Raw genomic sequence first — 25,240 nt, 5'->3', positions numbered from 1 at the left:
GTTGCTGTTGGAAAGTGTGATGCTGTTTAGTGTTTTGTAGAGTTTGCTGATGTTTGTTCTGTGGTCAAGTGTTTGGAGGTAATTTTTCCAGTTTAGTGTTTGCTGTTCTGATATTTTACTGTTCATCTGAGTGTTGAGTTCTTGTATTTGTTGTATGGTGTCTTGTGTATGGGGTGTTGGGGAGTGTCGCAGTGTGTCCCATTGTCTGATGAGGCCTTGAATTTCTGGTGTGAAGTTCGGGTTGTGTCTCCTTCTGTTGCCTCTAGGGATGTGTCTTTTGTCTGCATTTTGTATGATTGTATTGAAAGTGTGCACAGCGGTGTTGATGTTTGTGATGGGTGTACTGTTTAGTGTTTCAAAATGTTGTTCTGTTTAAGTTACAAAGGCCTCCCAGTTGGCTCTCTTATAATTAGTGTGTGTGTGTTCGTGGCCAGCTGGGATGATTCTGGTTTTGGTAGTGATGATGATTGGGAGGTGATCAGAACCTAGGGTTTTGATCACTCTCCATGATGTAGTGGAAGCGAGTTTTGGGGAGCAGAAGGTGATGTCTGGAGATGATGGGAGGAAGAGGGCTTGGTGTGGGATATGGGTATGTTGGTCTAGACTGTTTACTATGAAAAGATGATCTGTCTGGGATTGTAGTACCAGCCCTCTGTCTGTGTCAGGGTTGTTGACATGCCAGGCCGACGACTTGGCGTTGAAATCACCACCCAGGATGATGTTGGGTATGTTAGTGATGTGGTGTATCTGTGGAGAGTAATTGTGTGGTACTGTGGGGGACGACTGGGAGGGAATGTATGTGTTAGCGATTGTTAAGTGTGCTTTGTTACCAATGCGTATTTTAATTGACTGTATTTCTGTTGTGCTGTCATGTGGGGGGAGAAGTGACTTTGTGTGTGCACTGGTATCTGCAAAGTTGATGGATTTGTGTACCAGGGTGATGAGTACACCGCCACCAACGTCGGCCCGGTCCTGTCGAATGGTGGTGAAGTTATGAAATGTTGGGTGTTTTCTGTGCTCTGTGTAGTTTTGTTTCTTGTAAGATGGAGGAGGGTATGTTTTCAACCCTGTCCATTTCTTTGTTTGTTTGTTGGTTGGTTTGTGAGCAAGGTTACACAAAAACTACTGGAAGGATATCCATGAAATTTGGCAGAAGAATGGGCCTTGGCCCAGAATAGACTCCATTACATTTTGGTGTGGTTCCAGGATTTTTTTTTTTTTTGCACTTTCTTTTACATTGCAAGATAGGGCATTTTTCAACATTTTCATAAAATGTTGGGCCTTGGCGGAAGTATGCATTCTACTGAGTGCTATTCTAGTTTTGAATGTTTTCTTGGTGTTTAGCATAACTTTGGATATTCCTGTATGTATTTTTAAGTCAAAATATTGCAGAATGACCAGAAAACACCTCCAAAATAAGGAGAGGTACTGTAAATACAGTAGTGTATAGGTAGGGTGTCTTTTTTTATTTTTTTTCATCATTTTCTTGGTGTTATAGCATTACTTTGAATATTCCTACATGTGTTTTGATGTCTAAATATGGCAGAATGACCAGAAAACACTGACAAAATTAAGAAGGATACTGTGCGTATGGTAGTGTATAGGTAGGGTTCGTTTCGTTTTCGTTTCGTTTCGTTTTTAAAGGCTCCCACATGCTTGCATGTGTCGGCCTTGGTCACCTAATGGCGGCTCTCCACGCTGCACGATCCATTGCAGCCTCCCTGTTCAGTCCCTTAACCCTAAGGTCACACTTAATGACCTCGTCCCATGTCTTTCTCGGTCTACCCCTCACAACCCCACCCCCAATATTAACACTTCTCACCTTCCTCACCCAATTATCATCCACCATCCTCTCCACATGTCCAAACCACCTCAATCTACCTCTCCTCATCACAACACCAATACACTCCAGTCCCATCCTACCTCTCAACTCTTCCATTGTAAACCCAGCCCCTCCAGGCCTTGGACGCAGGGACGCACTGCACATCCACCTAATCATTGTCATTTCTGTACGTCTGAGCCGGCGAATGTCTTCCTCCTTCACTGCCCAGGTCTCACTGCCATACAGCATTACACTCCTAACACATGCTGCATACAAAGACCCCTTAGCACGTAGGGAGAGCCCTCTCAATGTCAGGAGAGGCAACAGTTCCCTGAACTTCTTCCAACCACTTCTCACCCTAGCCACAGAGCTAGCTCCAGCCCCACCTCCAGCACACAACATGTCTCCCAAATAACAAAACTCTTCCACACACTCAAGAGATTCACCAGCAAGTTCAATCCTTTCATGTCTGACGATCTCCACCTGCTCACCCCGGCACGCCGCACACATAAAATCAGCATTATCTCGCAGTCTACCTCTGATACCACTACATCTCTTATGCACCCATTTATCACACACACTGCACAAGATGGAATTACTTCCCACGCCCTTGTGGCAAACTGCACATGGCCGCTCTCCCTCGTCTTTGACAGTACCACCACCAACCCTAGATATCATCACTTTTGTTTTATCTGCATTTACCCTTAAACCCTTTTGCCCCATACCATCTCTCCACTTCCTAAACCTTTCCTCCACCTCCCTTTCATTCTCTGCAATCAACACCAAATCATCAGCAAACAACAACTCCCACGGGAGTCCGTTTCTAAAGTCACGTGAAAGGGCTTCAAGTACCATGATAAACAACATGGGACTCAAGACTGACCCCTGATGCACACCAACATTCACGGAAAACTCATCACTCAAATCTCCAATCACTCTCACCTGGGTGTGAGCATCCACATACATGGCCATAACCACCCTAACCAGCCACTCCTCCAAGCCAAGCTTTCTCATTGCCCACTTCACCACCTCTCTAGGGACTCTGTCAAAGGCCTTTTCCAAATCAACAAAAACAAAATAAAGATCCCTTCTCCTACCAATATATTTTTCCTGAAGCTGTTGAACAATGAATATGGCATCAGTGGTCCCCCTACCTGGCATAAACCCAAACTGCATCTCATCAATATTCACTCTTTCTCTAATCATACCTTCTAAAACTCTCTCCATTACCTTCATTATCTGATCTAAAAGCTTTATACCTCTATAATTTCCTCTTTCCAGGGCATCACCCTTCCCTTTATACACATTTACAATTATACTCTTCAGCCAATCATCTGGGACAACACACTCATAAATAATCCTGTTTATCAGGTCAGTGACTAAACTCACCCCTATATCGCCTGAGGCCTTCAACATTTCGGCAGTCAACCCAGACACACCTGCTGCCTTCCCCACCCTCATCCTGCCTATTGCCCCACTCACAGTAGCAGTATCAATCAAAGGCCAAGGGCCAGACACTGGATCTGCTGGCTCCAAACCTTCCCTGTCCCAGTAAAACTCCTCATTCAACAACCAGTTATGATGCTCTCTCCATGCATCTTTAATATCCTCACTGTTCACCACTACCCTTCCTTCATCATTCTTCACACACTGCTCACCTATGATATCCCGATTATCCCTCTTCACCTGACCTGCCACCCTAAATATATTTTTCCTTTCCCCATGATTTAGGTTATCAAGTAATTGTCTCTGTGACACAGACTTTGCCCTGTATACCTCTCTCCTAGCCCTACGCTTGGCAGCCAAATATTCCTCTTTGCTACCACCCTTCTTCCATTCCCGGAAAAGCCTTCTTTTCTCCTTAATTGCAGCTTCTACACCCTCATCCCACCACCAAGTTACTTTATGTCTTGGTGGTCCTCTTGTCCAGCCGCATGTTACATCAGTAACTCTCAAGAAATTGTTCTTGAGGGCTCTGTACTGTTCATTAACGCCTCTGTCTACAGCTCCCTGTTCAGCCACCACTCTCCTCAACTCGCTATAGAAGGCATCCCTTACTACTTGGTTTTTCAGCTTCCATATTTTCCTCCTAGGTACATAAGTCCTCTTTTTCATCACTTGTTCTTTAAGCACCATATCACAAATCAATAGTTTGTGCTGCTGCACACACTCCTCACTTCCTATAACTTTAACATCCCTCACTAACCTCCGATCGGCCCTCCTAACCAGAAAATAATCTATCTGACTACTATTTCCCCCAGACTCATACGTAATTAACCTAGTGTCTCTTTTCCTAAAATATGTGTTGCACACAATCATATCCGTTGCCTCCCCAAACTCGAGTATCCTTTCCCCTTCTGCATTCCTTAGACCACATGCACATCCCCCATGCACTCCTTCATAACCTTGTGCTGCTTCACCTACATGACCATTTAAGTCCCCTCCCAAAATCACTATCTCATCATCCCGCATACCACCCACTACACGTATTAAATCATCCCAAAATCTATCTTTCTCTGATTCATCCAATCCTGCCTGTGGAGCATATGCTGATATAATCACAGCTATCTTTCTTCCCAACAGAATTTTCACTACCAATATCCTATCGCTTACTCTCAAAACATTCATAACATATTCCACCCATTTCTCCGCAACCATCACACCAACACCTCCATATCCGTTTGGCTCCCCCTGCCAAAACAACTTATAACAACAGTCCTTCCTAACAATCTTTCTGGCTGATCCACCCCTGTACTGGACTTCCTGCAAACACGCCACATCCACCCACCTCCAACTGAATGCCTCAATGACTTCCCCTGCTCTTCCCCTCAAACTTCCCACATTCCATGAACCCACCCTCATCCCCATGGGTGATTTACTGTCCTCAGGCTTGCTTTGAAACCTTTTTTGTTTTGTCATCTTCAGTATTAATAAATGGGGACAGACACAGCACAGGTCCCACTCACTGCGCAATCCCAGGTCCAGGCAATGGATCTGGGACCCCTAGCCCACCAGCTTACCAGTGGCTGTGGTAGTGGCCTCGGGGCACCCTGCCAGGACAGCTGCAGGGACACCCTCCAAGCGCGTCTTGGCACTGAAACTATCCCGCCATTATACACCCACTGATAGGGCAGCCTCCTGGGGCGCTACTCCCAGGTTCGGGCCCCTCTCTATTGGGCGGAAGCGGCAGCCTGGGAACCGCAATGCCCTGTACCCTCTAGCACAGGCCCGAGCCCCATCTCGCCCTGGACCCATGATCTATGCCGGCGGAACCCCCACCACGCCTCCCCCCAGAAGTCCGCCACTAGGTAGCGGGGGCAAAGTTTTCTGGCCGCATGCCCTTGCTGGCGCCAACCCCTGTAACGTAGTGGGATACGTTGTGTGAAATGTAAAGTGCATGTGGTGTAGTGCATAGATAGTTAGAGGAAATGTTTGGGAGAGTATGCTGGTCTACTCTCCATGTTACTGTCACACTGAAAAGGTCAGCAAAGGGGGATGGTTAGATAGCTAGTGAAACAGGAGCTCCAGCTCTCCCTATCACCAGCATTCCCACTCCCCTCGGGAGTACTACCCTGTTCGGCCCGTGCTACGGCCTCCTCCCCGTAAAACAAATAACTCAGAAGTCAAATGGGAACCTCTTGCGGGATTATGGCATCTGGCAACAGTTTGTAGTATAGTTAGTGTTTTGTCTACATGATTTTCTTGGTGTTTGACATTACTTTGGATATTCCTATGTGTATTTTGACGTCTAAATATGGCAGAATGATTGGAAAACACTGCCAAATTAAGCACAGGTACAGTACAAACAGGTTAGGTATATGTTGGAGGATGGGTATAAGTAGGGTCTAGGTATAGTAGGGGAATAGTGTTCATTATCCGGATGTTGCCACTTTCCGGACATGCCTTTTGCTCTATAATGTCTGAATATATGGGGGATTACTGTATTTCTAAACCTGCATTAGGTTATTAATTTATGGTGGAAATACAGTACACAAACATGCGAGTTTTTCACTGCTGCCTTACATGCAACAAGATCAGCTGCTCTTTGTTTACAATTTATCAATGGGGTTGGCATGGTCCAATAACTCAGTCCTTGCTGCCTATGCATTTCTAACCCATAGAATGCCTGGACTGATGTGTATTTATGATAATACACACTCATTTAAGTCTCCATAAATGAAATTTTTATAAATAATTACCATGGCGAACGAGTGACTTTCTTCTGACTGTTATTGCCCAATGTCTCAGTCACCTCAATCTGTAAGCTTATCCCAAACCATGACCTTCTTCTTCTTCTTTTTTTTTTTTTTATTTTTTTAATACAAATTTTGGGGAAAAAGGTGTGCACTATATGGCAGGTAATGTGGCAGGTTGCACTGTTACCATAATTTGTTTTAGGTTTGAATAAATCAGTAATGATAAGGGCAATTTTGTTCCAAAAACTGCGCTCTTAGATAGCATATGTCTGTCTTCGGCACATCACAATATGGAATCCAGCTCTTTGGCAATGTTCAGAATTGTCAAAATAGGTTACCACCATTAAGGCAATCATTTAGCACTGTAATCTATCTATCTATTGCCAGACGCCTTCATCCCCTATATGGGGCGGCCACAAATTGCATCCATGTCACTCTGTCCCCCGTCATTTCACTGCACCGCTCCCAATTCACACACCCCTCTCTCCATCCCTCCATCTCATCCTTGGCCTTCCCCTCCCTCTCTCCCCCTCCACCTCACTCACATACACTCACCTCGTCAGTCTCTCACGCTCCATCCTCTCCACATGGCCAATCCACCTCAGTGTGTTTCTCCTAATGCTTCCTATCACATCCACATCCACACCACAATGCTCCTTCACATCCTTATTTGTCAGTCTGTCCCTCCATGTGACTCCACATGCTCCTTTCAAATAACTCATTTCCACTACTCTCACTCTTGACTTGCGTCCCTCCAACAATGTCCAAGCTTCATTTCCATACGTTACAATTGGTATCACAATACTGTCATGTAATAACTTTTTCACTTCCATGCTCACTTCCCTGTTTCTTATCACTGCCTTCAAGGAACCAGCAACCTTTCTTCCTTCTTCTTCTTCTTCTTCTTCTTCTTTTTTTTTTTTTTTTTTTTTTTTTTTTTTTTTTTAATGCGAGGAAGAAGGAACCTAAGGCCATGAGCTCGCAGTAACAGTTCCCTCCTAGAGAAAAACAAAATACAATATAGAGCCAAATTCAAGATCCGATCATTTTGAGATGCCTGGACACACTGCGTTTGAAAGACTGGAGATCATAGGCAGCAGGAAATACAGACAGAGGGAGACAGTTCCAGAGTTGACCTGTTGTATAAATGAAAGCCTGGGAGTAACGGTTAATTCTTGCATTAGAGAGTTGGACAGAAAAAGGATGAGAGTCTGCTGCCAGACGGGTGCTACGCGCCCGTCGTAGAGGTGGAGGAATGCAAGCAGACAGTTCAGAGGAGCAGTGACCATTAAAGTAGCGATAGAAAAGAGATAAAGATGCAACAGTGCGGCGAAGAGACAGAGGTTGAAGGGAGTCAGTAAGAGGAGGAGAGTTAATGAGACGAAAAGCCTTTGACTCCACCCTATTGAGAAGAGCTGTATGAGGGGAGCCTCCCCACACATGAGAGTTGTACTCCACACAGGGGCAGATAAAACTCCTGTATAGAGTCAACAATTGCGCAGGGGTAAAGAAAGAGCGGAGTCGGCTTAGCACACCCAATCTCTTGGAAGCAGATTTTACAAGAGATGTAATATGATCTTTCCAAGATAAGTCCCGAGTAAATGAAACCCCAAGCATGTTCAAGGATGATGTAGGATTAAGCTGAATATTATTAAACATTAGTGGGTATACCTGTGGAAGATTTTGTCGGGTTGAAAGGTGTAAGAACTGAGTCTTAGATGCATTAAAGACAACCATATTATTTTTACCCCAGTCAGAGATACGAGCCAAGTCAGACATTAGGTGTGCCATAGCCTCATCCCTTGTTTGTTGAAGTAACTGTTGAGATGGGCGTTGCGGGAACCGAATGGAAAGGTGAAGGGTGGAGTCATCAGCGTATGAGTGGATAGGGTTAGATGTACAGCTTAGAAGATCATTGATGAATAAAAGGAAGAGAGTTGGTGATAGGACAGAGCCCTGAGGAACACCACTGTTGATAGATCTAGGAGAAGAACGATGGCCGTCTATAACAGCGGCTATAGAACGACCAGAAAGGAAGCTAGCGATGAAGGGACAGATAGAAGGATAGAAACCGTAGGAGGGCAGTTTGGAAATTAAAGATTTATGCCAGACTCGATCGAAAGCCTTTGAGATGTCAAGTGCAATGGCAAAGCTTTCGCCAAAGTCCCGAAAGGAGGATGACCAGGAGTCTGAAAAGTAGGTGAGAAGATCGCCAGTGGAGCGTCCCTGACGGAACCCATACTGACGATCGGAAAGAAGGTTGTGATAGGAAAGATGCCTTAAAATTTTTCTATTAAGAATTGACTCGAAAACTTTTGAAATACAGGACGTTAAAGCAATTGGACGATAGTTGGAGGGTTGGGAGTGGTCACCCTTCTTTGGGACTGGCTGAATGAGAGCAAACTTCCAGCCAGAAGGAAAGGTACAAGTTGACAGACAAAGACGAAAGAGTTTGCCTAGGCAGGGTGTAAGCACAGAAGCACAGTTCTTGAGAACAACAGGAGGGACCCCATCAGGCCCATATGCCTTGTTAGTACTGAGGCCAGTGATGGCAGAAAATACATCAACTGAAGAAATTTTAATGTCAGCCATGAGGAAGTCAGAGGGGGGAAGTGATGGAGGAACAGAACCGGAATCGTCTAAGGTAGAATTGGAGGAGAAAGTCTGTGCGAAGAGATCTGCTTTATCAGTAGAAGAAATAGCTACAGAACCATCAGAGTAGAAAAGAGGAGGGAAGGATGATGAGGTAAAGTTGTTAGAAAGATTTTTGGCAAGATGCCAAAAGGAGCGGGAAGAATTCGAGTTGGAGAGTTGAGAGCATTTAGTATGGATGAAATTATTTTTAGTAGAGCGAAGAACAGACTTAGCACGATTCCGGGCAGAAACGTAAAGATGATGTGATTCAGGGGTGGGTTGGCTCCGGTACCTTTTGTAGGCCCTCTCCTTGTTGCGGACAGCATTAGAACAAGCGTGATTAAACCAAGGCTTTCTTGCATTAGTCAAAGGATATGAGAAAGGAATGTATGCTTCCATGCCCGAGAGATTAACCTCCGTAATGCGCAAGGCACACTCAGATGGCTCACGGCCATGGAAGCAATAATCATTCCAGGGAAAATCAAAGAAGTACTGCCTGAGGGCCTCCCAGTCTGCGGCTCCAAAATGCCGCAGAAATTCCACCCTTACTCATCACACTACCCAAGTACTTAAACACACTCACATTTTCCATTTCCTCATCATCCAACCTCACTGTACATTCACTGACTTCACCTCTCTCAAAGACCATACCTTTACTCTTCCCTAAATTAACCTTTAGATTCCGAATCTTACACACACTCCCAAACTCATCCACCAAGCCTTAAGGCTCCCCTTCATCTTCACTTAACAATACAGTGTCATCTACAAACAACAGTACAGCGAGTTTCCAAACATTGCCCTCTCTCATTAGTGCCACTCCAACATCCCTGCCCTACCTTGTATCTCTTTTATAACCCCATCAATACACAGATTGAACAACCATGGAGACATGACACATCCCTGTTTCAACCCAACCTTCAAAGAGAAAAACTCACTCAGTTCACTATCCACACACTCTGCAGCCTTAGCACCCTCATACATACTCTTCACAACATTCAACAACTTCTCATCTACTCCATATATTCTTAATACTTTCCACAATCCTTGTCTGTCCACCCTGTCATATGCTTCCTCCAAATCCATGAGGGCCACATACAACTTCTTTCCCTTCTCTAGAAAGTTTTTCACTAAAGATCTAAAAATGAATACCTGATCTACACAACCTCTTCTCTTCCTAAAGCCTCACTGCTCTTCTCCAACTAATTCCTCGGTTATTTCCCAAACTCTGTCAATGAGTATCCTACTGTATACTTTTCCCATTATACTTAGAAGACAAATGCCCCTATGATTACCACACACTTCTTTTTCCCCTTTCCCTTTGTACAGGGGACAATTATACCTGACTTCCAATCCTCTGGGACTCTACCTTCTTCCCAGGCCAATTTGCACATCTTCCACATCCATTCTACCACTATCTCTCTCCCATGTTTCAGCATTTCACCACACACTCCATCAATTCCTGGGGCTTTCCCCATTTTGACTTTCTTCATTGCTTCCACAACTTCCATCTTACTGATTTCTCCCGGTCTTCTCACCTCCCTCCTTCTCCCAGCCACTTATATTCGCATTACTTTCATTCTCTATGTTCAACAATTCATTAAAATGTTCTCTCCATCTACTCACTTATTCTCCCTTCTCAACTAGTAATCTACCATTTTGATCTTTCACTCCCCAACTAACTTCACTGCCACCCTGTCTGACTCTCTTTACCTCTTTCCAGAACATTTTCTTACATTCCCTCCACCTGACACTCAAATTCTTTCCAAATTCCTCATCCACTCTCTTCTTACTCTCTCTTACTAATCATTCCACCTCTCTCTTCCTTTCTACACATAACTCTCTCTTCCATCTCTCAACTTCTTCCACGCCTCTATTTCTCATCCACACACTATATGCTTGTTTCTTTTGTGCCACAGCCTGTCTCACCTCTTCATTCCACCATGCTGTTTCTTGCACCCCCTTTCATCTTCTCTTCACCCCACACACCACCACACATGCTGCACATATTTCTTCTGTGAATATATTGCACACACCTTCCACGTCCCCCATCTGCTCCAATTCATATTTACCCAATCATTCCTCCACTTCTCTCTTATATTCTGCCTTTTTCTCATCCTCTTGTAACCTTTCCACTCTCCTTGCATCTACTCCTTCCTCCCATCCTTCCCTTCCTCTGTTTCTCCATTTTATTTGGACCTTGATTCTGACCACCACTTGGTGGTGGTCAGAAAGTCCACTCCCCCAACCTCTATAGGCTCTTGCATCCATTACACATCTTCGCACCCTTTCATCCACACACACATAATCAATTATAGCCTTCCTTTCATTCAGTCTACCATCCACCTTCTCATCACTCATCATGTATAATTGTGGATCATTTTATGCCTGAAGAGGGTATTGGCTATCAACAACCCCATCCTGGCACAAATGTCCACTAAAGCACTGCCATTGTCATCAATCTCAGCAGGCACACCCCAATCACCAACTACTCCATCCACCTTCACATTCCCTACTTTACCATTCATTTCACCACTCAAAAACACTTTCTCAATCCTTTCAAACTTTTCCATGCACACTTCCACATTTGTCCAGAACTTTTCTCTCACTATGCTTGAATGATCTTGCGTTGGCGCATACACGCACACAGTCGCCCACATTTGTAGTCCAACTTTCAATTTTACCCACACAATCCTTGAGTCACCTGATCCATACTCTCCTATATTCTCCTTCCATCTGTTACTCACAACAATACACATGCCTCCTTTTGCCCTCTCATTCTCACCTACTCTTGCACATGTACCCCATCCATACTCCCATTCTCTCACACTCTCACCTCTCCATTTAGTTTTAGTTAATCCATATACATCCACTTTCGCACCCTTACGCACCTGGACAATCTCTCTCCCTTTCGCCTCATCATTTGCACCCCTTACATTCCATGTCGCTATCCGTATCATGTCCTTCCTTCGGTCCATAGTCGTCATCTTTTGGTCAGTCCCGGTCCGAGGTTTCTTGTTCATATTTTTAGTTAGTCGTTTTCCGGGGAAGGGCACTACCCCTCTACCAACCCACTTGCTGCCAAGTAGGGAACACGTGTCAGTTGGTTATAAGGTTACCATCCAGTGCTGTAAATGATTTCCTGGTTTACAGGAGATCATTTGGCTTGCCACTCGACGTAGAGCAACCCTAAAAACAGGGTACCACTACACTAAGTGGGTGGATGATGGGCACCCCCACTGTAATAACAATCAGAAAAATATGGAAAACAAACATAAGTATAAACAGTGAACTGGTAAGGTCTTGCTGTAGCTTAAACTAAACTGTACATTTACCTCAAGACGTCTACAATTATGCAAGGCTAGTGAGTGGTCGAAGGTTCAATAAAGTACCCAGTAACCAGGGTTGGTGATTTTTTTATTTATTTTTTTTAAATTAAAAATCAATAACTCAATTATTTGTTTATACAGTATATCTGATTTGGATGAGTGTCATATTTATTTGATTTTTCTGTTTATTATATAGCTAATATTTCAAAAGCAGTAGACTGAATACTGTTAACTTCATGTCCTGTCTATCCATTGATGGTTCAGGCTGAAAGCCTCTGCCCAGAATCCAGATACATACTTGTTCAAGTCCTGTCTGTACACTACTGGTTAAGGCTGAGTTGTCAGTGGTAAGGAAGACAGCATATTCCAAAGATGATTATATTACCACACAGAAAAATCTTAAGCTGATATTATTATGGCATGGCCTTAAGTGACAAAGCACAGCCTACCTAGTCCAATGGCTTTGGTTTTTTATGTATGGCTCATTATTTCAGATGTACAAATAATTTCAATAGTTAGTTACACAAATGTAAAATATTTTTTGTCATACAATGTAGCAATTTCTAATGGCACCATTCTCCAAAATCTGCTGACTTAATGCTTAAGTATCTGAATAAATGAATGCCAACACAAAGTTATACACAACTTTTATACACCTTCAGCTTTTAATTTTGTTAATTTTTATTAAAAAAAAAAAAAAAATATAGCAAAAAAAAAATCAATGATTTAATCACATGATTAAGTTTATTTGATTTAATTAATTCCAACCCTGCCAATAACAGATTAAATATTCTCCCTTACTATGCCCTTGTCATCACTTTCTGTTTACCTAACCATGCCTATGTGGGTTTTTGGTACTTACCATAACAGTATGTATGTATTAAGTGGGTATAATTGTTGTAAAAGGGAAAATTTGGGCTTTCACTGGAGTGTCCCATACCAACGAGAACAAATCCCATAGGTTCTGTGCATTCATCAATGTGCAATTTCACTATGACGCATTATGTTCAATACTAAATAAGCGCGATAACCAGGGATCAGCATAAAAGACTTGCTCCACCTGGAACAGACTCCCCATAGATGTTATTAATAGCACTGATGCAGATCCACCTAAACAAAACCTCAATAGGATCATACTCACACTAGAATGATCGTAAACTGGATGTGCGTTCCCAAACAAATATGAAGTCTCTCCTTAGTACGGGCTGCATGGCCTTTGAAATATAGTACAGTACTATTTTCCTTGTATCTCTCTCTCTCTCTCTCTCTCAGTTTAATCAGTCTAACAGTATGAGAAGCTACAATATAACACAAAGGCTCCTAAACTGTATTACAGTATTTGTGATGAACTGCCATGTAGCTTTTTAAGGCAATAATTTACGCAAAGGCTTTGATTTGTTTTTGCCTTTACCCTTTATACTGTAATCTAATGCAATCTTGCTAATAAAATAATAATATTACAAATCAGGCAAACCAGAAACTCATTTAATTAGTCAGAAACCCCATACAAGTGCAGAGATTATGATCATGATTTACCATTCATAACAATAAGCTAGCATGCATATGTTTTGTGTCAACTCACTGAATTTGAGTGACATGGTTTATAGCTTATTCTTGCTGCTCCAAGACCATTTTATTCAATTTGGGAATGGCCCCTCTTAAACAGATGAGGTTTATTAATGCTGTCTCTAATCCCTCCAACTGGAAAAACCTATTCAAAGCACAAATAAAGTTGTCAGGATACAGTATTTAAAAAAAAAAAAAAAAAAAAATTGTTTTGAATGGTCAAAGGATGAGAAACACATTCCAGACAAGAAAACTTTAACCTATAACCTGTAGCTATGAAAAAACATGTCAGAATGAAGGGGTTGAAGTAATTTTACTTAAAGTTGTTTCATTATAAAAATGCTCTTGAAATACCATCTACTGTATTTTCATTTACAGTTGAACATGTCTCCCAAAGTAGCTGCTTCGAAATCAAAGTGGGTGTTCTTTGCGCTACAGTTTATCACTTATACCACAGAATTATCATATCAACAATTATTATTTCACTTACCTCTGGTAGAACGTTGCTATTTCAGCCTGATCGCCCCCACCTTATTTTACTGAGCTTTGCCAAAACATCCTCTGGCTATAAAAGTTAGAGTACCATTTTGCCTTTAAACATTCAAAACTTTAAATGAGAACAAAGTGTATTCTACCATACCACCTAACATTCACAACTCACTGTTCAGGTGATCTGCTACGTGAATTGAAGGTGTTTTGTCTTATCTTCCCACGCCAGTCCCGAGTGTTATCCTGCTCACTTTCTGAAGATCCACCCTCAGACTGGTGATCATTGTAATCATCCTCATTATCATCTTCATCTGCTGACTGAAAACAAAGACATCCACATAAGCAAAAAAAATATACTGATATGTTAATATTAATAATAGTAAACCCTCACTTTAGCAAACTAATAGTGTAACAACACCATAAACTGATGTCAGATGTCTGTTGTTTGTGAAACAACCTCCCCCCGCATAACCAAACAATCACAATACCCCACCCAAACACCTCTCATGAACATAAAGACAACCATAATGATAAATAAGGGAAAAGAAAAACAATGAAAAGATAAAAGTACAATACTGTAAACTGTTACAGTAATATTATTATTGTATTGTTGTGGTATCATTCATTATGACTCCAACATGCTTGCATGCATCAGCCTTGGTCACTAATGGCAGCTCTCCATGCTGTTCAATCTCTGACAGCCTCCCTATTTGGTCCCTTGTTCCGGAGGTCACACTCTTATTACATCCCAGACCTTTTTCGGTCTGCCAATTGCAACCCTACCCCTGACATTCACACTTCTCACTTTCCACACCCAACTGCCATCCCCCATCCTCGCCACATATCCAAACCATTTCAAACTATCCTTCCTCATCACAACACCAATATACTAAAGTCCCATCCTTCCCCTCAACTCCTTGATAATAAGCCTAGCCCCCCCCCCCCACCTCCCAGGCCTCGCATTCAAGGACACACTACTCATCCACCTAATCGCTGTCATTTCTGTATGTTTGACCCTGCATATATTCTCTTCCCTTACTGCCCAGGTCTCAATACCACACAGCATTATACAGTACTCCTAACACATGACGCATACAAAGATCTCTTAGCAAGGAGGGAGATCCTTCACAATGTCAGGAGAGGCAACAATTCCCTGAACTTCCTCCAACTACTCCTTACCCTAGCCACATAGCTAGCTCCAGCCCCACCTCCAGCATATAATATGTTCCCTAAATAACAAAACTCCTCTACACACTGAAGAGACTGCCTATTGCCCTGCTCACAGTAGCAGCAGCAGTCAACGGCCAAGGGTCAAACACTGGATCTGCTGACTGAAAACCTTCCCTGTTCCAGTCAAACCTCTAGTTCAGCAACCAGTTATACTGCTTTCTCCAAGCAAACTTAACATCCTCACTGTCCACCACTACCTTTTTTGTCATTCTTCATACACTCCTCACCTATCATATCCCTGTTTTCTCTCTTCATATGATCTGCCACCTTAAATACAACATTCTTTCTTTCGGCACCATTAAGGCAATCCAGTAAAAGTCTCTGAGACTCAGATTTTGCCCTGTATACCTTCTTTCTGGCCTTCCACTTGGTAGCCAAGTATTCCTCTTTGCTACTAACCCTCTTTCATTCCTGGAAAATTCTTCATTTTTCCATAACTGCAGCTTCTACACCTTATCTCACACACCATGCTACCTTGTTTTGCTGAGCCCCTTGTCCATTCACACAACAAACCACTAACTCTCATGAAATTGTTCTTGGAAGCAATGTACTGCTCATTACACTTCCGTCAACAGCTCTGTTCGGCCACCCCTCTACTAATTTTGCTATAGAGGGCATCCCTTACTGTTTGGTTTTTCAACTACCCAATTTACCTCCTGGGTGCATATTCTTTTGTTTTATCAACCCACTTCTGTAGTATCATGTCACATATCAGTAATTTGTGTTGATGCACACACCCTTCACTTCCTATGACTTTAACATCCTTCACCAACCTTCTATCAACCCTCTTGACCAGGAAATAATCCTCTGGTTACTATTCCTTCCAGACTCAAATGTAATCAGTCTACTCTCTCTCTCTCTCTCCTTCCCAAAATGTATACTACACACAATCACATTCATTTCCTCTCCGAACTCCAGTATCCTTTCCCCTTCCACATTCCTCGTGACGTAGGTGCATCCCTCGTGCAACCCCTCGAACCCGTGAGTTATTATACCCACAAGACCATTTACATCCCCATCCAAAACTACAATCTCACCCTCCCCCATACCACTGACCAAACATTATCAAATCATCCCAGAAACTGTCCTTTTCTTCATTATTCTAGTCAAACCTTGAAGCAAATGCTGATATTACAGGAGTTTTCTAAACAATATTTCCTATGCTATAATCCTTTCATTTACATTCAATACATTCATAGCACATTTAACCCACTTCTCCTTGGCAAGCATGCCCACACCACCATATCCATCCACATTTCTCTTCCAAAATAACTTATACAGTCACTGTTTGCATAATGAAGGTATTTGGTACCCTGAAGCTCCACCTTTATGAGATTCCCAGTTTACATGGCCATATGTTTCCATGTTAAAGGGTTTCATGGTACCTAAGCCTATCCCAAGTTCACCTTTTGAGGCAAAATTTTTTTTTTTTTTTTTTTAGAACATTTACCTATCTAACAAAGACTTTATTATACACCGTACAAACACTGGAGGATTTCTCACCTAGAAAGGAAGAGGTTGTGGGCTTGCTGAGGGAAAGGTGGAGGGAGGGAACTGGGGATGGGGGTAGAAGAGGAGGGGGGGATGGAGGGTGTGTGTGTGTGTGTGTGTGTGTATTTACCTATTTGTAGTATACAGGAATTGAGCAATGGTCGTGTTGTCCTGTCTCCATATCCACATTTATCAAGTCTACTTTTACATACATGAATATTTTTCTCATGCACCACCTCTTTGTCTAAGTCGTTCCAAATATTTTAGTATTTACCTAATATACCTAATTGTGATATACACGGAATGTACTATGCTCGAGGGTTTCCATCGCTGTTTCTCAGTAAGTCAAATTTAGCTTTAAACTCATTTAAGTTTTTAGACTGGACGATCTCTTTGTCCAGGCTATTCCATAAGTCTATACTTCTATAAGGAAAGCTATATTTCTTGATATCCTTCAAGCAGCTTGACTTTTTCAATTTCATTCCGTGTCCTCTTGTTGCTCTCTTATTCCATACAAACAGATCTTCTTTGTCAATTTTATCTACTCCCACCATGGTCCTGAACACTGCAATCATGTCTCCCCTCTTTCTCCTTTCCTCTAAGGAAGGCAAATCCAGTTTTTCCAGCCTCTCTCTGTATGACAGGTCTGTCAGACTGGGGACCATCTTGGTTGCTGTTCTTTGTATTCTCTCAATTTTGTTTATATCTTTCTTTTTGTGTGGGGACCACACTACCGCTGCATATTCTAACCAGGGGCGGATCATGGCCACTATCAATTTTTTCATCATCTCCTCATCCATATAATGAAATGCTACTCTTATGTCAGTCAAGAGTTTATAAGTCTCTCCAACTATCTTGTTAATGTGCTTTTCTGGTGACAAACTATCTTGGACCAGCACTCCCAAATCTTTCTCTTCTCTCATTTTTGTGATTAATTCATTACCCAACAAATAATTCAGTGATGGCCTCCTGGTACTTTTACCCACTTCCAATATTTTACATTTCTTTACATTAAATTTCATTTCCCATGTCTGGCTCCAATTGTGTATCCTATCCAAATCCCCCTGTAGTATTTTACAATCCTCCTCAACCTTTACCTTCCTCAAGATCTTTACATCATCAGCGAACAGACTTGCATAACTGTTCACTCCATCTACCATATCATTTACATAAATCAGGAACATTACTGACGTCAACACCGAGCCTTGAAGGACTCCACTTGTTACTTCCCTCCATCCAGACATCCTATCCTCTATTACTGTCCTCATTTGTCTGTCTCTCAAAAAGTCTCTCATCCATTCCAGAAGTTTCCCCTTCAGTCCTCCTATATATTCTAGTTTCCACATTAGTCTCTTATGAGGTACCTTGTCAAAGGCCTTCTCTAAGTCTAAGTACACACAATCCACCCAACCATCTCTCTCCTGTACCACGTCAATCGCTCTTGAGTAAAAGCTCAACAAGTTAGAAACACACGACCTTCCACTTCTGAATCCAAACGGACATTCAGCCAAAATATTCATCTCTTCCAGATATTTTATCCATCTGTCTTTCAGGATTTTCTCACACAATCTTGCGACCATGCTGGTTAGAGACACTGGTCTATAATTCAGGGGTTCTTCCCTGTTTCCTCCATTGTAAATTGGTACCACATTTGCCCTCTTCCATTCTTGTGGCACTTTCCCCTCTTCCAGTGAGCATTCGATTAAACTGTGAATTTTATCCACCAGTTGTTCTCTGCATTCCTTCAGTACCCAATTAGAAATTCCATCAGGTCCTGGGGCTTTCCTTACATCTTGAGTTTCCAGTAATTTATACACTTCCTGTACCTCCACTTTTATATCTTTTATCACCGGAACATTTCTAATCACTCCCTCCCCTTCCACAAGCTCCTTTTCTTTAGTGAAAACTGACTGGAAACGTTTGTTCATTATTTCTGCTTGCACTGCCGCATCCTTAAAGACCTCTCCTTCTACTTCCAGTTTGGTGATTCCTTCCTTTTGTTTCAGTTTGCCATTAACAAATCTATAAAACAGTTTGGGTTCGTCCTTGCATTTGTCTATTATACCTTTTTCAAAATTCCTTTCTTCTTCTCTAGGTATTCTTGTGTATTCATTTCTTATTCTTTTATATTCTTCCTTTGTTCTGTTGTTACCTCTCTTTCTCCAATTGTTCCACGCCTTATCTCTCTCTTTTTTTGCTATCATACACCTTCTATTAAACCACTCCTTTTTCTTGTTTTCTTTCCCTCTTACTCTTGGTACAAATTTTTCCACTCCCAAATTATACAGGTCTGGAAAGATATCCCACTTCCTTTGTATCTCTCTTGTTTCTCTGAATTTTCTCCAATCCGCATTTTCAAAAAAGTTTCTCAATCCTGTAAAATTTGCTTTCCCAAAGTTGTATCTTCCCTGTCTATGAAGCTCGTCTCTTGGCTCGACGTTCCCTATTAACATCTGGAACTCAATGACCACATCATCACTTTTTCCTAAAGGACAGAGATATTTCAATGATTCTATTACCTCGGGTTCTTTGGAGAACAGTAAATCTAACCTTGCTGGTGTGTCCTCACCTCGAAACCGTGTCTCTTCTTTGACCCACTGCGTCATCACATTATTCATTATTATATTTAATAACGCAGTGCCCCACGAATCCTCGCCGCCTCCCGAGTACCATTCCTCCCAGTTCACGTCTTTACAGTTAAAGTCACTCACCAAAATTATATTATTGCTTTTCTCAATTATTTTTTGCAAATACCTAGCCATATCTGACAACATCTCATGGTATTTGTCATCCTTCCATGCTCTCGTCTTTGGGGGAACATACACTACTGCCATATCTCTCTTAACATTCTCTCCAGTTTCTAATTTCATATATATCACTTCAGCCCTGCCTTCTCCCATTTCCACAGTATCTACATTTATGTTGTTCTTCACTGCTATCATCACTCCTCCTCCCTTTTTTTCTTTTCTGTCTTTTCTCCAGTTTGTATTTACCATCTCCCAAATGAACATCAGTATCTTCTCTTAATTTGGTCTCTACAAAGCACATGACATCAGGTTCATGTTCTCTCAAGAAATCATTAAATTTCGATCCTTGTCGATATGAAACCATCAACATTAGTATATATCACCTTCAAATTATTTTTGACGTTTTTAATACCCTCTTCTCTCCTACTCTCTGTCCGTACCACTTCCTCAACTTCTGATCTTTCACAGCCATCCCCCTTAGTTTCCTTCACTTCTATTTCCTTAAATACCACTTCCTTACTTTCATATCCAATACTCTCCAAAAAAATGTATTACAATCTTCCTCTGTCCTCTTGTCATTTTTTTCCTTTACTTCTTCCTTTAATGATTTTAAAACTTCTCTTTCTTCTTCATTCAGATCTTTTCTTATTATAATATTTTCCATCCCCGCCTCTGCTTAATTTCCAGGTCACTTTAAGTATCTCATTTATTACACTTTCTGATGTAAACTTGACTCTCATTGGTCTTGTTTCCCCTTTCTTATAAGGCCCTATCCTCCTTACTTCCTCAATTTCTTTTACCCACTTGTCTCCTTCGGGGTCAATCTTGCCTAATATTCCTCTCATCAGGTTCGTGTCTCTCTCGAGTCTTATGAACCTAACCTTTTCTTCCTCTTCCCTGTTTCCAAATACTACCACACATCTGTTCCTTTCTACAGTTTCTCTCACTATTTTCTCTTTTTTCTTCAGTATTTTCATAACATTTTCTTCCATTTCTTTCTTGTTCATTTCCCTTTCTTCCTGGATGATCTCTCTTAAGCTGACCACTTCTTTCTGTTCTTCTTCTACGTAAGCCCACTTTGCCTTATGCTCTTCTAATACACTACTCACCTTCTCCGTTTTATTAGTACTCTCTTCCAGTTTCCTCCTCAATTCGACATTTTCCCGCTTCAAATTTCTAATCTCTTCATTCGCTGTTTCATTGGATTGGATCAGACTCTGTATGGTAGTATCCGTATTTTCAGGCACATCCTTTATCACTAGATTCTCTACTTTCTTTTCAAGTTCACTAATCCTCATAATTAATGTTTTAACCAGGTCCACGACATTGGTATTTGTATCAAATCCTTGAAATTCAAGGCCCTCATTGTTTACATTTTCAGCCATGTTTGATGTTGGTTAAGTACCAAAACAGCTGTTACCGAAAAACAACTACAAACATTCATGTATACTCTAGCCAATAAATCTTTACATTTTTGGTAGTCTATTAACTTTCATTATTTTAAATTTAAAACAAGACCTTAGGAGACAGGACAGACAAAATTCCTGAAACTACTTAATGTTAGCAGCAATGGCTGGGACGTCTGCTCTCTCCGGCTGTTCGTTCGTGTGTGTGTGTGTGTGTGTGTGTGTGTGTGTGTGTGTGTGTGTGTGTGTGTGTGTGTGTGTGTGTGTGTGTGTGTGTGAGAGAGAGAGAGAGAGAGAGAGAGAGAGAGAGAGAGAGAGACAGGATGGAGGGTTAGTAGTTCTTGTCTCCCTGTCCCCCCACCCTTGCATGTCTCCCTCCCCTTCCCCCCGTCATCCCTCACTCCCACTTGTCTCCCTCCCCACCCCCACTTGTCTCCCTCCCCACCCTGCCCCACCCCCACTTGTATCCCTCTCATTCCCCTCCCCCTCACCCTGCTTGTCTCCCTCCCTGTCCCCGCAACCGCGCTTAGTTCACTGCCTGTGTGCTGTCAGTTGCCCTGAACTGCACCTCCAACCACCTCATCTTCCTGCATGTGATGTCTGATGTCTCGCTTTTTAGCTGAAGTAATCCGCGCTTTGTCTATAACTTGCCGCGCTGTGCGTTTTCCAACCATAATTTTATGACTCGAGCCGTGCTCTCTCTATCATTGGCTGTGTAGTATGCCTTTGAACTTAAATTGGAGACTCCTGCTGTGTTATGTCCATCATCAACACGTAGTCAAGTGCTGTAAAAAATGGGCAGCTTCCTCCAACTGCGTTATACTGTAAAGGTATACCCCGGTTTAAACCTTTAAACGCAGATCGTCGCTTTTGCGACGATCGCCAAAAAGGACATAACGGCGGATCGTCGTGTTTGCGATTCGAGTTAATTTTGAATAAACACGGGCAAGGATGTTCCAGCTGGTATTGTCTATCAGTACCACCACCCTTTAGCTACAATTAGCTTACCTGACCTTTGTACTACTGACCTCCGTTGTTGCCAAGTATCGCGTTTCCCCCCCCCTCCCCCCCCACCATGGCTCGGCCAGCCTGGCTGTAATATATGGCAGCGCTCTGACTGCTCAGAACTGTAAATCTGCGCTCTCCTCTCACAAGTAGTTTATGCTAATAAGAAACGCTTGTTTCCCCAGGTGTCACACTAGCTTTTTTTCGTGCGGTTTGCCCCTGTTTAGCGTCCGTTTACTGCAGGCTTTCAAAGTGACATTATGGCGAGTTCTAGCTGTTCCGAGTCAGTGCGAGCGGCCGACAGGAATGAGAATAAAGTGATGGGCATAAGGCAGAATAAAAGTGCGCCGCGGTGATCTTTTGGGAAGTAATATGATTGAAAATAATGTAGTACTGTATACGTGTTTTTAGCTGTGAAAATGGAAATGTTTGTTGAGTGATGGGAAGACCGCCGCCACGCTGCATGTCGGCCGTACGCTTCGTTGATTTTAGCCTTATTATCAGTGCTTATTGTACAAATACGGATTCCAAACTACCTGTACGTTGTAGTATAAAGTTTACTGTGACAGAATGAGGCTGTGGTAGAGGGGAAACCGGGTTGCTGGAGGCGTGAAAGTGAAGATTTTGTTACCAAACTTTGCAAGTCTCCACAAGTCCTTGGGTAGTCCACGAAGGCTTAACACCTGTCTCTGGAGAAAGCTGAATGTAAGTACTACCTGCCATACCAAGTATAATGTTCTAGGGTTACTCTCTGATTTTTGGCTGAATATTTTCCTACAGGTACTCAGACCGCAATCCAACCCCGCCACCTGGGGGGGGGTCGGCAGTCCATGGCCGCATTTTAGGGGTTAACGATGCAATTGGTTAGGTAAAAACCCATCGTTAGGCGGGGTATCGTATATCAGGGTAAATTTAACATGTAAAGTAATGAGATGCATTTTTCAGCTTTGGGTTTCCCCCCCAAGCAAGTCCAAAACCCATCCAAATGAGCACAAAAACAAGTTTAAAGCCAATCTGAATGGCCTAACTGCTGTAACAGAAGCTAACCTAAGCCTAACACCTGTAAATAACTCACTAAAACCAACAAATAAAATCTGAAAATCATCAAATATGTCTGGAAAAAATTAAGCTTGGTAAACTGTACCCCAAAATGACATGTTCACCCCACCTATGGCTAAAACACATTAATCTAAGTCTAAAAACAGTTTATAAAGACACAATTTTGGTCTAAAATATCATTCAAATCGGAAAAAAAAAAATAAAAACCCATCATTAAACTGGGGTTTGGCCATCGTTAGGTGGGGTATGGTGATATTTTTACCCTTATTGCTAAGCTGAGCTTTCACATCTAGGGGTATCGAATATCGAGGTATACCTGTACTTATTTTTTTTGAGGTGACACCTGTTGGACACAAATGGCACCTTCCATGCAAGGACTTATTTAGCGCTATGTAATTGCGTGTTATGCAAGCCATGACTGTACCTACAATCCTTCTCAACAATCATCCATGCTGATTCTCCATAAACATAACTTCCCATAAGAAGCACACATTTACCCAACTCCTACTCAAGGTCTCCACCACTTCCCTCCTCCCCCCCTTTACCCTTCAAGCTACCTACATTTCAAAAGACCATTCTGAACCCTTTGGGTGATTCGGTTTCCTCAGAAGGGTGACCATTCCCAACCCTCTAACTATTGTCCAACTGCTTTAACATCCTGTGTCTCAAAAGTTTTTGAGTCGATTCTTAACAAAAAATTTTTAAAGCATCTTTCCTATCACAACCTTCTTTCTGATCGTCAGTATGGGTTCCGTCAGGGACGCTCCACTGGCGATCTTCTCACCTACCTTTCAGACTCCTGGTCATCCTCCTTTTGGGACTTTGACGAAAGCTTTGCCACTGCACTTGACATCTCAAAGGCATTCGATCGAGTCTGACATATATCTTTAATTTCCAAACTGCCCTCTTACGGTTTCTATCCTTCTATCTGTGCCTTCATCTCTAGCTTCCTTTCCAGTCGTTCTATAACAGCTGTTGTAGACGGCCATCATTCTTCTCCTAGATCTATTAACAGTGGTGTTCCTCAGGGCTCTGTCCTATCACCAACTCTCTTTTATTCATCACTGATCTTCTAAGCTGTACATCTAATCCTATCCACTCGTACTCTGATGATTCCACCCTTCAACTTTCTATTCGGTTACCACAACGTCCATCTCAGCAGTTACTTCAACAAACAAGGGATGAGGCTATGGCACACCTAATGTCTGACTTGGCTTGTATCTCTGACTCGGGTAAAAATAATAATCTTGTTTTTAATGCATCAAAGACTCAGTTTTTACATCTATCAACCCAACAAAATCTTCCACAGGAGTACCCACTAATGTTTAATAATATCCAGCTCAATCCTGTATCATCCTTGAACATGCTTGGGGTGTCATTCACACGGGACCTATCTCGGAAAGATCATATTGCATCTCTTGTGGAGAGGATGGAGGGTGAATGACTGACGAAGAGAGTGTATGTGAGTGAGGTGGAGGGGGGAAGAGGGAGGGGGAGGCCGAGGATGAGATGGAGGGATGGGGTGGAGAGGTATATGAGAGAGGGGGGTGTGAGTTGGGAGCAGGGCAGTGAAATGGCGGGGGACAGGGCGACTTGGAGGCGATTTGTTTGTGGCCACCCCAAACGGGATTGAGGCGTCTGGCAATAGATAGTAAAATCTGCTTCCAAGAGATTAGGTGTGCTAAGCCGACTTCATGGCTTCTTTGCCCCTGCACAGTTGTTGACTTTATACACGGGTTTTATTCGCCCCTGTTTAGAGTACAATTCTCATGTGTGGGAAGGCTCCCCACATACAGTTCTTCTCAATAGGGTGGAGTCAAAGGCTATTCATCTCATCAACTCTCCTCCTCTTACTGGCTCCCTTCAACCTCTGTCTCTTCGCCGCACCATTGCCTCTTCATCTCTTTTCTATCGCTACTTCAAATGGTCAATGCTCCTCTGAACTGTCTGCTTCCATCCCTCCACGTCTTCGACGGGTACACAGTACCCGTCTAGTAACAAACTCTCATCCCTTTTCTGTCCAACTCTCTAATGCAAGAGTTAACCATTACTCCCAGTCTTTCATTTATGCAGCAGGTCAGCTCTGGAACTGTCTCCCTCTGTCTGTATTTCCTACTTCCTATGATCTCCAGTCTTTCAAATGCAGTGTGTCCAGGCATCTCAAAATGAATGGATCTTGAATCTGGCTCTCCTTTGATTTTTTTTTTTTTTTTTTTTTTTTTGGAAGGAGCAATCATGCAGGTTCAGCCTTTGGTTCCTTCTTCCTCGC

General features: G+C 42.5%; 1 protein-coding gene across 2 annotated transcripts in view; it reads right to left on the bottom strand.

Annotated features, from left to right (window-relative positions):
- The window catches only part of LOC145404120 (uncharacterized), a 213,095-nt gene that overhangs the window by 135,681 nt on the left and 52,174 nt on the right, over positions 1 to 25,240 (bottom strand). For both annotated transcript variants that reach the window (XM_080275742.1, XM_080275743.1), the window contains exon 3: positions 14,206 to 14,351. In XM_080275742.1, the coding sequence (XP_080131868.1) occupies positions 14,206 to 14,351 (146 nt within the window). The remainder of the gene's footprint in view (positions 1 to 14,205; positions 14,352 to 25,240) is intronic.

This window comes from Coenobita brevimanus, chromosome 62 (genome assembly GCF_032717465.1).
Source record: "Coenobita brevimanus isolate Jiangsu-jjx chromosome 62, ASM3271746v2, whole genome shotgun sequence".
Classification (NCBI taxonomy): domain Eukaryota; kingdom Metazoa; phylum Arthropoda; class Malacostraca; order Decapoda; family Coenobitidae; genus Coenobita; species Coenobita brevimanus.
This window is presented reverse-complemented; position numbering and strand designations above follow the sequence as displayed.